Below are 15,396 nucleotides of genomic sequence, written 5' to 3' on the forward strand. Positions count from 1 at the left end.
TTATTTTTATTTGCATGTATTTATTCAGTCTGTGCAAATCATTTGTACTTATAGTGCTTTAAATGAGAGTATTGTAATAAGTATATTTATTCCCCATCCACCTGTGTCACGTGAAGTCCATCGAGGTGTTTGAAGAGCAGCTGCAGACCCTGAGCAGATCCTGGCGCTTGTCGAGCAGTCTGACTGTGCGGCGGAATCACGCGGTTCCTCTGGAAAGCGCTTCTCCACTCAGACATCAGAGGTTTTCCTCAATAACTTACGTTACTATCAATCTACCAGGGAAGCTTTCTGTCGGTCACTGAGCGTTAATGATCCTGGCAAACATCCCCGGAACGCCTTAAAGCTTCACGGGCTGTTAAATCATTCCCACGGCCAATGTGAAGCTCGTGTTAACGGTAATTAATTCAGATCAGATGCTGGACTAATAAAACTGTTAAGCGCTAAATTACCCGAGAGACCCAGGTTCATTCATTTGAGTGAACAGCAGCTGTTCTTGTCGCTTTTCTTTTCTTCTACTAACGCTTCAGTCGCTGTTAACTAGGGTCCGTTTACAACAATAAGTGAGTCAGCTGTAACACACACTGTTACTTTTGTAATGAAAATACATTGTTTAGCTAACGTTACTGTACTTGTCAGAAGAGATTCCCTCTGTACTGGTTGCCATAGCGTCTGTCAGTCGTTGCTAGGGTGGGTTAAAGAGCGGTTTGGCGCTTTTCTGCACGGGAGAAGTGCGAGGATTGTTGGACAGCGACACTGTACGGCTCGGCGGTAAAGAACACTGCCTCATTCAAAGTTATTTTATTTATTTATTATTATTATTATTTTTTAATGTATTTATTTTTTTGCTTTAATAAAAAGAACCAGCATGTAGTTTCATTATAAACAAAATCACTTTACATTCCTTAACAAGAAGGATTCAATGAAAAAGGAGAAATTATCTCTTTTGCAAAGTTCAGCTTCAACGCTGATCAAACACACCTGATTTAGCTAATTAATCTCTCAGGTAGCACTTAATAATTACAGGCAGCTGCGTTGGAGCAGGGCTGGAACTAAAATCTGTATGTAGGTAGATGTCCAGGAACACGATTAGACACCCCTGGTTTAAAGAAATATATTTGTGAACAAGGTAAAAAAAAAAAAAAAACGGATTTAATATGTATGGCCATACTCTCCCAGTTATTTGATTAAATTAAGAATTGCTTTTGTAGAATTGCTGATGTTTTGTATTACAAAAAGGTGCAAACAGCACGTACAATTTTAGAACATTTTTATTTCAATTAAATTACATTTGATAACTGTAAAATACTATGAAGTAATATTAAACGAAACATTAAATTACCGTAGTTCTGCATGGTAAAAATGTACAGTAAAGTACTGTTTCCAGTATGTGTACCACTATTGTATTTAAAGACAGTGAAATGATGTATTACATTTTACAGTAAATGTAATACTATTGTAATTAATATTACAGTAATTTTACTGTTTTATGAAATACAGCAACTACTGGATAATTGTTGCCAGTAATTTACTGTTAATTAAACAAGATTGTTTTTACAGTGTGCACTAAATTGCATTGATTCCTAAAACAAAAATCTGAACATTGGATGACGTCTGGCACAAGATAATTTTTTGATAAATACTGTAATGTTTTTAGAAAGATGATTTTGGGATGCTGTTTTCATCACTACATAATTTAGAAAATGATATAATGAATATAATCAGGCAAATTATTGTTTAACATAAACACTGAGAATACGGATTTAAAACTGAAGCTTTGTGTAGATGCAGCATAGGAGAAAAATCATTTAAAGACTTTATCCTTTAAAAACATGCACTGTAATTTCAATCTACAGACATAGATTGACAAATTGTGACAAAAGAAACACTTAAGGATGTACAGTTGAAGTCAGAATTATTAGCCCCCCTGAATTATTACAAACTAGGCAGGTTAGGGTAATTAGGCAATATATTTTTGTATAACGATGGTTCGTTCTGTAGACTATTGAAAATATATACCTTAAAGGGGCTAATAATTTTGACCTTAAAATGGCTTTTAAAAAATTAAAAACTGCTTTTATAGCCGAAGTCAAACAACTAAGACTTTCTCCAGAAGAAAAATATTATCAGACATACTGTGAAAATTTACTTGCTCTGTTAATCATTTGGGAAATATTGTTAAAAATAATAATAATAATAATCAAAAAGGGGGCTAACATTTCTGGCTTCAATTTTATTTCGGATGTTTTATTATTAAACTAAAGAAAACAAAACACAATAAAAAGTCAAAAAGCAACAAAGAAAAAAAATTGACAGTGCCTAAAGACTGTGTCCTTTAACAAAAACATTCCTCCAAGTGTCTCAAATTCAGGAGAAATTTGAAGCTGTTCATTTAAGTTAATTTTTGACATATTCACCAAGCATGGCAATTCTCATCTTCATGGTAGTTTCAATCCTTGCAGCTTCAACATTCACATTTGACCAAGATTTATTTAAGTGAACTCTTAAATAAATTTCGGTCAGATATTGACTATAAACTTAGATATTGTTTGACAAATGTTAACAGGTTTGGCATGCTGTCCCGGGAGAGAACCCTGAGCTCGGAGATAATAGAGCCCATGGCTCCCACCTGGTAGATTGAGCATGTAAGGAGAGTAGGAGATCAGGTAGTTCTTGAGAGCTCCCCATCGTAAAGGAAGAAAGGGGGTGGATGGGGGATTCTTCTGAAAACCAAGGTAGGGGAGCCATTTTAGCTTTTGGCTACTTATAGTGAGTTTGGATTAATCTGATTGGCTAACTAATGATTGTAGATGAGAGACCAGCTGCGGTCAATCATATCACGTGCTCCTCTCGAAATTATATTTTGAAACTTCACGTTATAGAAAAATGTGGATGTTCATACATTCATTCATTTTCCTTCAGCTTAGTCCCTTTCTTCATCAGGGGTCACCACCACAGTGGAATGAACCGCCAACTTATCAGCATATGTTTTCCAGCTGCAACCCATCACTGGGAAACCCCTATACACTATCATTCCCACACACACACACAAAAGACAATTTAGCTTACCCAATTCACCTATAAGCGCATGTCTTTGGATTGTGGGGGAAACTAAAGCACCGGGAGGAAACCCACGCAAACATGGGCAGAACATGCAAACTCAACACAGAAACGCCAACTGACCCACCCGGGACTCAAACCAGTGACCTTCCTGCTGTGCTAACAACTTTTAAAAAAAATTAAAAAACAAATTTCTTAGTAAACCTTTGTTTCTAACGTGCTAATTTTCTGGGCTTTGTGATACAACATTAATTAAAATGTATTCATGTTCTACTTCTTATATTTAAATTTTTAATGATGTTTAAACCTAATAAAATAATAATCAGCAATAAAAACAGGCTACTAATTAGTTAAATACACACCTCATAAAAGTTTTAAAATGATTATACTTAAGATTTTATAATGAGCTTATATTTGTTTTGACTAAATGCAAATGTGTGTGTGATCCATGAACGCGAATTTAAATGTTTTATAAAGAGGTTTAAAAAAACAACCACATACAGTATAAAGTAGGTGTTAATTCACCTGCATCCACTAGATGGCAATGTACGTGTCGTCGTTGTTTTGGTCGCTCTTTGCAAACAAACGGCGAAAAAGAAACTTCAGATTTGCGGAAGGCGAAATATGCACAAAACAACTAAACCCAAACTGGTTAAGATAAGAAGCGCCAACCAGGCTAGAAAATACGGAATTGCGGCTGTTAACCTAAAGGAGCTGATTAAAAAAGGATGTCAATTACTGAAGGTGAGAAAAAATGTACTTTCGGATGAAGAAAGCGTCGCTATTACTGTACTGTGTAATGCAGTTATCAGACATCCATAATTCATCTACAGGTATCCAGCTCCGGTGTACTGGTCTGCTTATACGAGGATGGGACAGTAGTTACCGAAGAGTATTTCCAAAATCTTCCTAATAACACAGATCTAGTTCTCCTGCCCCATGGACAGAGCTGGAATGGGTGTAAGTCAGACAACACTGATATATTGACGTAAAGTTGGTTTATATTCGCACATATGTTCATTTTAACGGCCTCTATGTTGTTTATAACGCTCAATTGAATACTGAGTCTGAAATATCATAAGCAGCTATAAACTATGAATGTACAACATGGTTCACATTCAATGAAATTGAAATTGAAAATGGAAGAGTTATACTTAACACTTGTGTAGTGTTCAAACTGACTACCCTTTCGTTTCGTTTGTGGCTGTTTTTGACACATTGACTTCTATTATAAAGCCATGACATCAAATTATCATGCAGTCTTGATTGCTGGTGCTTTTCCCTGTTAAATGAGTATATGCCGTCATGGCTTTGCAATCAAAAAATGCCATTATAATGGAAGTCAAAAACAGCCATTTTGAATACATTTTTGAAAAAATTTTGAATAATTTCTAAGCATTGTCCCAAATATGTGTAAAAAATCATTCTATTTGCTGAAACAGAGAAACTTGTGGCCAAATTAGGACTCAAAGTCGTTCCAGAGTGGATGAAAACATCCCAAACAGCACACAGGGGTTAATGAGATTTCAAAATTATTGCAATATTAGGATGTAATATTGCAATATTAGGATGGTAAACAATAAACAGACCGGTGAAATGAATGAATTTGGTGCGAATATAAAACCAGTGTATAAAAACCAACGTTACCTTAATGAAACATAAAAGAAAAAGCTGTCTAACAGGCTTATCTTTTGATTTCGTACAGTTGCAGATGAAATAAATCGAGTGCTGGGTCTGGACAGAAACACAGAGGAGCTGCTGGTCAGTGCAGCACAGGGTCTTCTGTCAGATGAACGTTCCCCCAAACGCCGCAGGATCCTGGGAGACCTGCTGAGTAACCTGAGGGACCGTTCAGAGCTGGAGAACAGACTACAGGATCATGACTGGTTTGAAGGTAACATAAGTCAGGGGAAAATACATAGCAATACATGTATTATAATACAATACAATGTTAGCATCATTAATACCAACAAAAAAAGTCTTTATTGACAATGATTAATAATGTTTTCACACGTATTTTTGTACTGTTGCTTTTAATTATGAATTTTTATACAGTTGAAATCTGTATTATTAGCCCTCGTTTATTTTTTTCGTAATTTCTGTTTAACAAAGAAAATATTTTTTATCACATTTCTAAACATAATAGTTTTAATAACACAACTCTAATAACTTATTTATTTTATCATTGTCTTGATGACAGTACACAATATTTGACTAGATATTTTTCAAGACATTTCTATATAGCTTAAAATGACATTTAAAGGCTTAACTAGGTTAAGCTAGTGTTGTACCCATACTGATGAACTTCTGGTGACCTGTTATTGTGATTTTTATTTTTTCATTTTATACGGTTCTTTTTACAGTATTGATGTTGTAATGTAATTAAAATACATTCAGTTAAAAAACTTTGGTATTCATTTAGTTGTTCAAGCGTAAAACGAGACAAAAGGCTTTTACTCGCACATGCACGTCAGAATCTCCAGGCTAGCGCAGAAGCTCCATTGAATATACTGGGGTAAAATAAATGCTCATATTATAAAGACATGGCCGGGTAAAATGTAATTTAATGCGGTGCTTCTTGTACAATCCGAGACCCACTTTATATTAGATATCACTCAGCCAGTGGAGATCGCTGATTTTTAAAGAAGACTGGCCTTAAACGCGCTGATTTTTGCATTGGCATACAGTTCACCGGAAGCGCCTAACCCAGGTTACGGGCAAATTTAAAGTCCTATTAGTATGCTTCGGCATATACCCTATAACTAGGCAGGTTATGGTAATTAGGCAAGTTATTGTAAAATGATGGTTTGTTCAGTAGACTATCGTAAAAAATAGCTTAAAGGGGCTAACAAATTTTGTCCTTAATATGGGTTTTAAAAATTTTTTAAACTGCTTTTATTCTACCTGAAAGACTTTCTCCAGGGAAAAAAATATTATCAGACATACTGTGAAAATTTCCTTGCTCTGTTAAACATCATTTGAGAAAAATTTCAAATGAAAAAATGAAAAAAAATTCAAAGCGGGGCTAATAATTCTGACTTCATCTGTATGTGTGTGTTTTTTCTCATTTCTCTTGTCTACGTATAGGTATTGATACCCGCTTTAAAACCAAGTCTGCTTACATGAAGTACAATTGCGAGAGCAGAATCCGGGGATATTTAAAAGAGGTGACGAACTGCACTCATTTCTGCTTAAGATCTTAATTAGTTGAAATGTATTTAGTTTATGATTTAAGGATACATGCCCTCATTCTGATCAGGATTTATTTTTACACACTCGGTAGGTTGATGGATATACTCAAACTATTCAAAATGCCAAAACAAAAAGTGAATATAAGAAGGTGGCGGAGGCTTTGGCTGAGAAACTGAAGGCTGCGAGGTACAACGGCACCTATTTTGACAGATCAGAGAAGGACGCCAACAGACTCTGCACTGAAGAGGGCTGGTTCTCCTGCCAGGTGCTGTTCTGTGACATTTCTTATCAGTATAGACACATTTTCCATCAAAGTAGTTGCTGTATTTATGCTTATTAAACCCTGACTGATTGATTTTATATTTTCAATTCAAAGAAATGTGCTAAAAACCAACAAGTATTTTCAGGTTTTACCTTATTTTTGTTTTGTCTACCATGTGGTACCAAAACACTGGTGTTTAAAGGGTCACGAAACACCAAAACACATTTTTTGAGCTGTTGACAGACGTATATGTGTCCCACACTGCTAAAAACACTATTAGGACACCTATATTTCACTAAACAGTGTAAATTGGTTGTTTTTGCGTTATTTTAAGCAAATTCGTACTTCCGGTTTGAAATGAATTTTTAAAGCTGCGTCGTAGTCATGACATAATAGCGTTGTATTCCAGCAAGCATACTGGACGTCTGTGCCAGAGTGAGTCTTATTACGTCTTACAGTGTGATGCATTAATGCATAAGTAAAGCTTGGTTCAAACCAATCAGCGCGCTCTATTGTGCAACTTCATTAATATTCATTACTGTCACAGTGTTTAGACGACAAAGACGCCACGTTGTGTTGGCAAAACAAGCGTGAAGTGTTGCTTTTATAGTTTGCTGCCGTTAAGTTTCGTTTTCATTTTCTCTCTGTGAGAGCTCATCTGGATCACGTGTGGATTAACAGTGTACGCGACGCTCGACAACAATAACTTGGGTGTCTAAGGAGGATTATTGTTCACCTGAGAGCTGTTCTCATCTGCAAATGCTGAGATCCGGATTCGCTTGTAGTCTCCTCTAAATAAAGACGTGGCTCTAGTTGCTGTGGATTGTCCTGCCTCTACAGATTTGGTAAGCGAGCGACCAGTGCTCTATGTTTATTCAGTTCGTATTTTATTCGTATCGAAAAAACTATTGCACCGTGTAAACAAGTTAGGACTACAACCAAACTATAACCTCGAGTAGGATTTTGTGACCGGAATAACACACGCGGCTTTCTGACACTACCTGCCGTGTGCATCTAAGTTTCCGGGAAATGCTGAGTTTTTTTTCTCTCATTCGCCGTGCGGTATCAAACATTGCATGAAAAATACACGCTTAGAGCAGCTCCTCGAATCAAATATCTCGTTTGTCGCGAGGGACATGAATGAATTCCCTGAATGAAAGAGCCAAACTGCAGTTAAAGTCCACCATTTAATAATTTGGCAAATAATTCGACTACAGATGTCCATGTAAACACAGTCACATTGTCCGCTGTGGGTGTGTGTTTTGACTCTGAAATTCAGCGCGCCCAAATAGACACTCCCACACCATGCCTCTTTTCTTCCTCCGACACTCCCCCCTAAACAGAGCTGGACACGCCCACTTTTCTGACTTTTTCCAAAGTAGAGGTGTGAAAACACCCTGCTAAAACGAGGGGGTTTCATGGCCCTTAAAATAATGTTACATACTTTTTTAGGATCTTTAAACTGTGATTGATTTCATATTTTTTTAGAGTTATGTTAAAGTACCATTGGATTTACCAACATTTTAAGGTGTTTGCAAACGATTCATATGAGCTAAAATAAAAACAAATTGAGTTGGACATTGCTACATTTAATTTGTTTAAATTCAGCCCATATAAATTGTTTGCAACCACTTACTTTAAAAAATTTAGTAAATCCATTGAACCATTTTTTTCAGTGATTTTATTTTTATTGCCTACATACTTATTAAACATTCAACAACATACCATAAATACAGTGCATTAAAAAAACAAACATTTTATAAAAATCTATTTTAGCTAAAATTAAAATGGTTAATCTAAAAAATAAAATAAAAAAGGCTTATTTAAATGTTCTTTTGATATAAATTATAAAAGCATGTCTGGCCCCATAAGTACATAATTTATGCTTTTCCCTTTGTTTTCATAAATAAAATCTCTCCTTTCTTGCTGTAACAGGGTGCTTTTGATGAGAACAGCTGCAATTTTCTGCATTCAATAAACCCATACGGAAACCGCGAGAGCAGAATCCTGTTCAGCACCTGGAATCTTGACCACCTGTGAGTAGTAGCATTTATATTTACTGTATTGTCTGTGAAATAAGTCAACATTTTATAAACATTATTGTTAAAAGTAAAAAGGAGGTCAGTTACACTAATTTGCAGGTCACATTTTATCATTTCATTTCTGAAATGATGTAAAGTCAGCTGTTGGTAAACTTACACTATAAAAATGCTAGACTCCACACAATTGATTTGGATTTGGACAACATGAAGAAATTGTTAATTTAATTTTTACAAATTTAAGTGGATTAAAATTAAAACAAAGTTGTCCCAAAAATACATCAAGAATTGTGTTGCTTCGGCTCATTTTAAAACAGCTACTTTGAACAAACAGCAAACATAATGGAGTATACACAATATTTTTTTTATGCATTTTAGACTACATTTAAAAATTTGAATAAATCAAAATTAGAAAAAGTGTATCATACCTTGTTTACTCCTGCATCACCCACCTCTGATATGATCATCAAAAATGTGTAAACAGGATCTAAGAAAAGCGTGTCTTTTTCAGGATAGAAAAGAAGAGGACTGTCATTCCTGCTCTCGCCAAGGCACTGGAGGCCAATAAGAGCAATGATATAAATGTGGATTATTTTTACAAACTCTTGTTCACCAGAGAGAATCTCAAGCTTGTTCACATCGTCTGTCATAAGAAAGGGGCCCATGAGCTCAGCTGTGACTCCCGAAAAATCTACAAACGGGTCAAGAAGACTGTAAAATGACATCCATAATCCTCTTATGAAATATGCAGCTTAGTCCAAAAAGTTTCAGCTTTGGTGAATCGTAAGCCTTCTTCAAATTACTGAACTTCTCAGGTTTGATCTTATTTGAGTGCTGTGAACAATATTTGAATACCACAACATTTGTCTTCAAATTATTTACTTTATCAGGGCTTTAAACAGTGACTGATTTAGTTTTTACATTATTTTGCTTGAGTACTGTACTTTTATACAATTTTTGTACAAAAACATTTGCTTTTAAATAATGTAGCATACTTTTTCAGGATTTACTTTTTTTAGCTCTAAAAGTCTTTGATAAAAATCTGTGTTTATCTAAATTTCCTTATCATGCTTTCAGCCAAAAGCCACTGATTTATCATCTGAATCTTCTATCGTCATCTCTGGGAACAGAATGTTTTTGTACAGTGAGTGTCTGCAGTACTTTTTTCAACAAGCTGTGGGTACAGTTACACAATGAAGTGCTGAAAACAGAGGTTTCTCCTTACAGCAGCATTGTAAAAAAAATAATCCCATTTACATGGATCTGTGAAAACAATGCTATATGTATGCAGTGGTCATCAAACTCTGACTTTTGTAACATATAATCAGCTACTTTTTCACTCAAGCTTTTTTGGGTGGATAAAAAAACACTTGTCAAAAAAGCCATCACACTTTCATCACACTTAAAAAAAAAAAAAAAAAAAAAAAAAAAATCAGACATTAATTTAGAAACCAGGTAATTGTTTCCCAAATCATAAATGAGGTTTATTTTGTCTGGACGGAGTATTCTAGCTTTTTGTATGATAATACACTGAAGATCAGAAATTAAATAAGTTACATTTCATGTACATACAAGGCATTTGGTAGCAAAAATTAGCACTTGATTCACCACGTCAATAGAAAAATATAAACTTCAAAAATCACACTTTCTACAAGTTTTACCTCATACATAATCGCAAATAAACTACATCTGTAAAAATGTTACATCTTGTTAGTGCAAATCCGGACGAATTTACAAATATCATATACAGACAAATTCTGATGGAGCCACATGCATATAACAGATTCAAATTGTATGTTAAAAATGACAATTTCACAATAAAATCTTACAATAAAATCCTCTTAATTTGAGACGCCAATATAAATTCTTTACATCGAGCATATCAAAGAGCAATTAAGATATGTCAAATCTACATGCTTTATCTTTCAATTATACAGCACCAACTCTGAAGTATAAAGTGTTTTTTTTCCAAAAACAAATGGATTCATTCTCAACAAAGAATGTTTAAAAGTGCCAAATTCATAAAGGACAGGCTAGTATTCAATTGCTTTCGAAGTCTAAATATCAAACATGAGGCACTTGATGGATGAACGCATAAGTAACAACAAATGGTAGAAACCCCATTACACTTGTACGCAAGTTTTCCTTAAATAGCCTTCTTTCGGGACAAATCACATGATGCTTTAAACCAGAAATCTCACATAAAACCTTTTACTGTACATTCTTTTAGTGCAGCACTTGAATGAATGCTCTTAAGTTTATAATTAGGGATGCACAGGATTTCTGCATTTGATTATAATGTGCCTCATTACCGATTGAACAACACAGGGCATCTCTATTGTTAAGAGAATAAAATAGCTTGTTTTAAAACAAATCAAGTCCATTTTACCAGCATGACGCTTCTTCAGTCATTTGTACTCCTGCAAGCGGCAGCTGAAGTGATTTAGTCCTCATAGATGCTCTTCTTCACTGTCCTCTTTGGCATAGTAATGCATGCTCCTGTACTCTCTCCGGGTCATTCTTTTGCTGCCTGGAGTTCTGCGGGGGTAATCCTGAAATAAATCAAGCCGGACTGTTTAAAAATTAAGCCGTGTTAAAAATGCATTAATGAGAGTTGGCTATTGTGCACGGAGAATTCAAGCAGACACCTGCTGCTATTTGACACTCTGATGAAAATCATCCACAGAAGTTCACTCTTATAATCCTACATGCTCTTGTATTAACCTCAATATTTCTGGATTACTGTGTGCAAACAAAGCCATCTGGCTGCATGTTATTTATCTGAAAAGCTTAACATAGGGCAGAGTTATGTTACTGGGGCAAAGGGCCATGAACGCTCACTTCCTGCAAACTGGTATTTAACTTGTTTGTTTAACGTTTTCTCCGAGAAATATAGGAATTAATTGTAATGTACTACATATTAAAGTATTTTCTTTCTTTTTTTTAATTATGTAAAACAAGTTCTACATATTTTTGCATTCTATTATTAAATTCTAATACACGCAAATGTTAAAAATATAAACAAATCAAAATATACTATAATATACAGTGCTCAGCATAGATTACAGCCCATTTTAAAAATTAATATTTGTATCCATTTCTCAGTGAATATAGGCAATATTTGTGCATTTAAACAGAACAGATTTATTAAACAGCTATATTTATTAAAATAATGTTTTAGTCACCAAACATATTTAGATGAATTGAAATACAATTAAATCCAAGCAAAATATTGCAAAGAAATTACAACTAAATTTTTGATTATTTTGCTTCTCCTGATATTTTCGTATTTAAAATTTTTCTACAACATAAAAGTTTTTTTTTTTTTTTGATATAAGCTCCAGATTTGGCTTCAGTACTGACTAATCTAATGTATTTGCACAAATATAATATTGTATAGCTTCCTTTTACAAATGTACATTTAAAAGACAGATTTGTGAGGGGTGTACTCATACATGCTGAGCACTGTATATTATTGGTATTCTATTGATTAAAACACCAAGAATACTGCAACAATGGAAAATAAAGCAGAAATGTAATAGTATTAAAAGCAATAAAATAAAATGAATAAAAAATAACGGTACAATCAATTGAAGCTGGCAAATATATTAATAAATATAAATATTCACGTGAACTAGTAAACCTTACAACAAATTTTTATATTTTTCCTAATTAAATGAATTCAATGTAGTTATTTTTTCTTCTTTTATAGCCTCAAAGCAAGGGTTTGTAATCAGGGTGCGAATTATAAATTTTATAAATTTTTGGTAATATTCGTTTGTGTAATGCATATACTTCAAGTGAATCAAATTTATGCATTTATTTAAATTACATCTAATTTATTTATTAACACGTATTTAAGCATATTTAAGTTTTCAGTGTTGTGAGGGATATTTAGAGTATTCTGCTCTACAGTATCCTCTGATTAGCTAATTAAGAATTAAATTTTATTGTACTTTTAGGCTGAATGTGGAAACAAATTCCTATTTTAAGAGAAAACAGTCTTTTGAACACACGATGTCTATCGGTGGTCCACATCTGCAGTTTCAGTCTGTTGAAAGAATATTTTCCACAGTAGTACGAACCATTGTGTGGTGATAACATGTCTGTCTATTATTTAAATAATTAGTATTAAGGGCTGACCCCTATATTTCTTGTTTGACGTCCTTCATGGGGGATCAAGCATTAATTGGGGGGGAGCTCCCCCCAAACCCCCCTGTAATTCGCACCCTGTTTGTAATAAAAATGTAAATGTTAGGCTGCATAAAAATGCGTATAAACAATATTTAATTATGTTTGCCGATTTGTCGTTCACGATTCCTTTTACAGAGCTTCAAAACAGACGTCAAGCTCTGGCCACGTGACTTTTTTTCTACCAGCCGTGTAAAAAAGACGTGAATGTATCACTGTAAAAAAATAAGGTCTCTTTAAAAGGTTCAAACCCAAAGGTAAATGCTGGTCACGCATGATAGCAGCGTATTGAAATGAGTTTAAATCCAGCGCCATTTCGCTGCATTTCTCCACTGACTCCCAATAATGAAAACATAAGCTCTGAATCGGTTTACCTCAACAACATCCAGGTTCCCAAAGAACTGCTCCACAGGGAAAACATGATTGCTGTCCTCGTCGAAGAAAACGCTCGGGTCTGTGGTCTGCGAGCCGTGAACGCTCTGCTCCATCTTCGCCTCTGCGGAGCCGCTTGTCAAACCCGTGCACTTGGCGGCGGAGTTCTCCTTACCACGCCGTTCACCAGGAGCCTTTTTCCCGGGCTGAATTTTAACGTTTCCATCCACAGCCGCGCTTGAGTTCTCCTCTACTTCGCCGTGAAAGGGTCTCTTCGGGAGCCGCTTGGCCTCGCCGCCGTCGCCAGCCATCTGTCGCACAGCGCGCGCGATATCAGGCGCCGATCTCTGCAGCAGAACTCTCCTCTTTGCCGCCTTCTGTCGAGAACACGCAGAGAATAAATGCGAATGTGCGCAGTAAATACAATATATCAGTGCAGCTTCAGACCCATCGTGGGAACGCTCGTTACATTGTAGCGAACTGTAGCCGACAAACGGAAACTGCGGGGAGGAGATGGTTGTGTAGACACTGACACTGACCTTGACTGAACTTTTCACACCGGGCGGGTTTAAAGAGACAGCGCCGCACACTCGCTGTCCGAGGCTCACAACGACAGTCTGAAACCAGAGAACAACACTTTTATTAGGGACATCATACGATCAATTATGCATCCGTGTTTAACCAAATGACTTCTGGATAGCGGCGCTTCGTTTTAACCGAACAGGGTGGGGTTTGCTGTTGACTTTAATGCTTTTAGAGCATTTTAATGTGAAAAAAAAAAAAATTAACGAAATGTACTACTCATTTTTCGCAACAAAGGAATGAATCTAACTTGGTAGAAAGATGGACCATGATGATGCGAATCTATAACATGACTTTAAACAAATAAAACGACCTATAGGTGTGCGAAAAATACGTAAATTTCAATTAAAAAACGGAACAACGACGGATCACTCAATTGATTCGTAGACGGATCTTCATTGTCATCCGATTCAAAAGATTCGGTTCACTGGAAGATTCAAATCTTCAACACTACTGCTGCTGCTGGGAAATTTAGCGTTTAACAAAAACACACCAGTAAAAACACACTGCTTAACATTGAAAGCACGTGTTTCAAACAAGACCAGCTGAATGCCCAAAACTTTAGCTACTTCGTTAACGTAACTAAATTAACACAAAACGCTAACACTGTAAAGTAAGTAAACTCAAAGCCTATTGTGCACGTCCAGATTATAGCAAACAGTAATGTTCTTTTCAAAAGATCAAGTACTGAAAGAATCCGGTTATTTTACCTGCTTCGCCCTCATTGAAAGTTTAGGCGTCCAAAACCGAGCGCTGACTCCAGCCTGTGTTTATCTCCGGTAACCACTGAAGTCCCGCCCATATACGATAATCTACACTGTGCAGAATCACGAGTTCCCGGTTGAAAACTTTATTTATGTAATAAACGCGTATCTTTGTCAGCGGCTGATGTTCATCGAGTAACAGCAGTTATCGTTCTTTTGTACAAAAACACTGAAATTTGGTTTACCACAGAGTAACGACTAAACTAAATGGGGTGGTCAGTTAGACTAGCTATTCATCGTAGAAATATGTCGAATGAGTCATCACAGCTATATAGGCTACAGTGCCTAACGCGACGCGAATACGATGTTAAATAGCCTACATCCAGCCTCTTATAATGAGACGACCGTGAAAAAATAATACGCCCTCCTGTTTGATTAGAATGTAGGATAAAACAGTCATATTTTCTTAAATGTTTTTGTAATCTTGTTTGAGTTGCCTGCAATCTGACTTTAAATGAAATTATGTACAATCGAACTGTCATGTGAATGACCTAAGTAAACGAGAAGAAGCCTCAAACCTTTATATGGTGGTGATTGGATGGTTTCTAGTTATTAGCAGACTTGTTTATACATTTTCATTTGTTAGTCCTGCCCTTTCTAGACATATAAGACAACAGTATTTATTTACACATTTGCTTACAAATTTGATTTATAGTTTATTTTGAATTTATGTATTAACAATTAGTAATATGTGTGTAATGTTATCAACTATTGAAACATTTTAATATTTATATTTGTTTATTTTATAGTCGATGTGTTCATTTTATTAAACTTTTAATTTTTTTCCAAATATTTCCAACAATCACCTCGTCGTAAACCAGCCAAAATATATAGCCCATGTACACTGTGTGGTTGTGTGTGTCCTTTACACTTTGTTTTCATCCACCCTTCATCCACAGCCTACTGTATGCTGTCAATATTGTAAATGCTAAAAGCC

The 15,396-nt window shown here is 35.4% G+C and overlaps 3 protein-coding genes across 14 annotated transcripts in view; 1 reads left to right on the forward strand and 2 right to left on the reverse strand.

The window, feature by feature from the left end:
- nphp4 (nephronophthisis 4) overlaps nucleotides 1-678 on the reverse strand; it is a 296,460-nt gene extending 295,782 nt beyond the window's left edge. For all 9 annotated transcript variants that reach the window (XR_012384296.1, XM_073910322.1, XM_068223140.2 and 6 more), the window contains exon 1: nucleotides 102-678. Coding sequence is in view for 8 of the 9 variants with exons in the window: in XM_073910322.1 (XP_073766423.1) it covers nucleotides 102-236 (135 nt within the window). In the remaining variant the exon portion in view is untranslated. The remainder of the gene's footprint in view (nucleotides 1-101) is intronic.
- A 2,969-nt stretch (nucleotides 679-3,647) lies between these two features.
- dffb (DNA fragmentation factor, beta polypeptide (caspase-activated DNase)) lies at nucleotides 3,648-9,607 on the forward strand. 2 transcript variants are annotated; one of them, XR_012383586.1, is made up of 7 exons: nucleotides 3,648-3,801; nucleotides 3,891-4,017; nucleotides 4,763-4,951; nucleotides 6,145-6,224; nucleotides 6,341-7,356; nucleotides 8,447-8,547; nucleotides 9,062-9,607. XR_012383586.1 is itself a non-coding variant. In NM_194404.1 (7 exon segments), coding segments are annotated over 7 exon segments (1,002 nt in total). In that variant the 5' UTR covers nucleotides 3,658-3,681; the 3' UTR covers nucleotides 9,273-9,405.
- A 402-nt stretch (nucleotides 9,608-10,009) lies between these two features.
- On the reverse strand, nucleotides 10,010-14,701 carry si:ch211-147a11.3. 3 transcript variants are annotated; one of them, XM_005166903.6, is made up of 4 exons: nucleotides 14,406-14,470; nucleotides 13,653-13,730; nucleotides 13,116-13,487; nucleotides 10,010-11,102 (listed from the first exon to the last, which is right to left on the reverse strand). In XM_005166903.6, exons 1-4 carry the CDS (start codon nucleotides 14,418-14,420, stop codon nucleotides 11,001-11,003), a joined length of 567 nt encoding a protein of 188 aa, XP_005166960.1. In that variant the 5' UTR covers nucleotides 14,421-14,470; the 3' UTR covers nucleotides 10,010-11,000. The 3 variants fall into 3 exon arrangements, with proteins under 3 accessions (XP_005166960.1, XP_005166959.1, NP_001038302.1); XM_005166902.5 differs by having other exon boundaries at nucleotides 13,116-13,490; NM_001044837.1 differs by lacking the exon at nucleotides 13,653-13,730 and having other exon boundaries at nucleotides 10,939-11,102; nucleotides 13,116-13,490; nucleotides 14,406-14,701.
- Nucleotides 14,702-15,396: the final 695 nt, after the last annotated feature.

Source organism: Danio rerio, chromosome 8, assembly GCF_049306965.1.
Source record: "Danio rerio strain Tuebingen ecotype United States chromosome 8, GRCz12tu, whole genome shotgun sequence".
NCBI classification, from domain to species: domain Eukaryota; kingdom Metazoa; phylum Chordata; class Actinopteri; order Cypriniformes; family Danionidae; genus Danio; species Danio rerio.

Bases quoted from the DNA above. Each gene is read 5' to 3' on its own strand.
- si:ch211-147a11.3 (XM_005166902.5), bottom strand. The intron at 13,491-13,652 runs GTCAGTGTCAGT...TGTTCTCGACAG, and splicing joins GTGTGAAAAGTTCAGTCAAG to AAGGCGGCAAAGAGGAGAGT. The intron at 11,103-13,115 runs GTAAACCGATTC...GATTTATTTCAG, and splicing joins GGAACCTGGATGTTGTTGAG to GATTACCCCCGCAGAACTCC.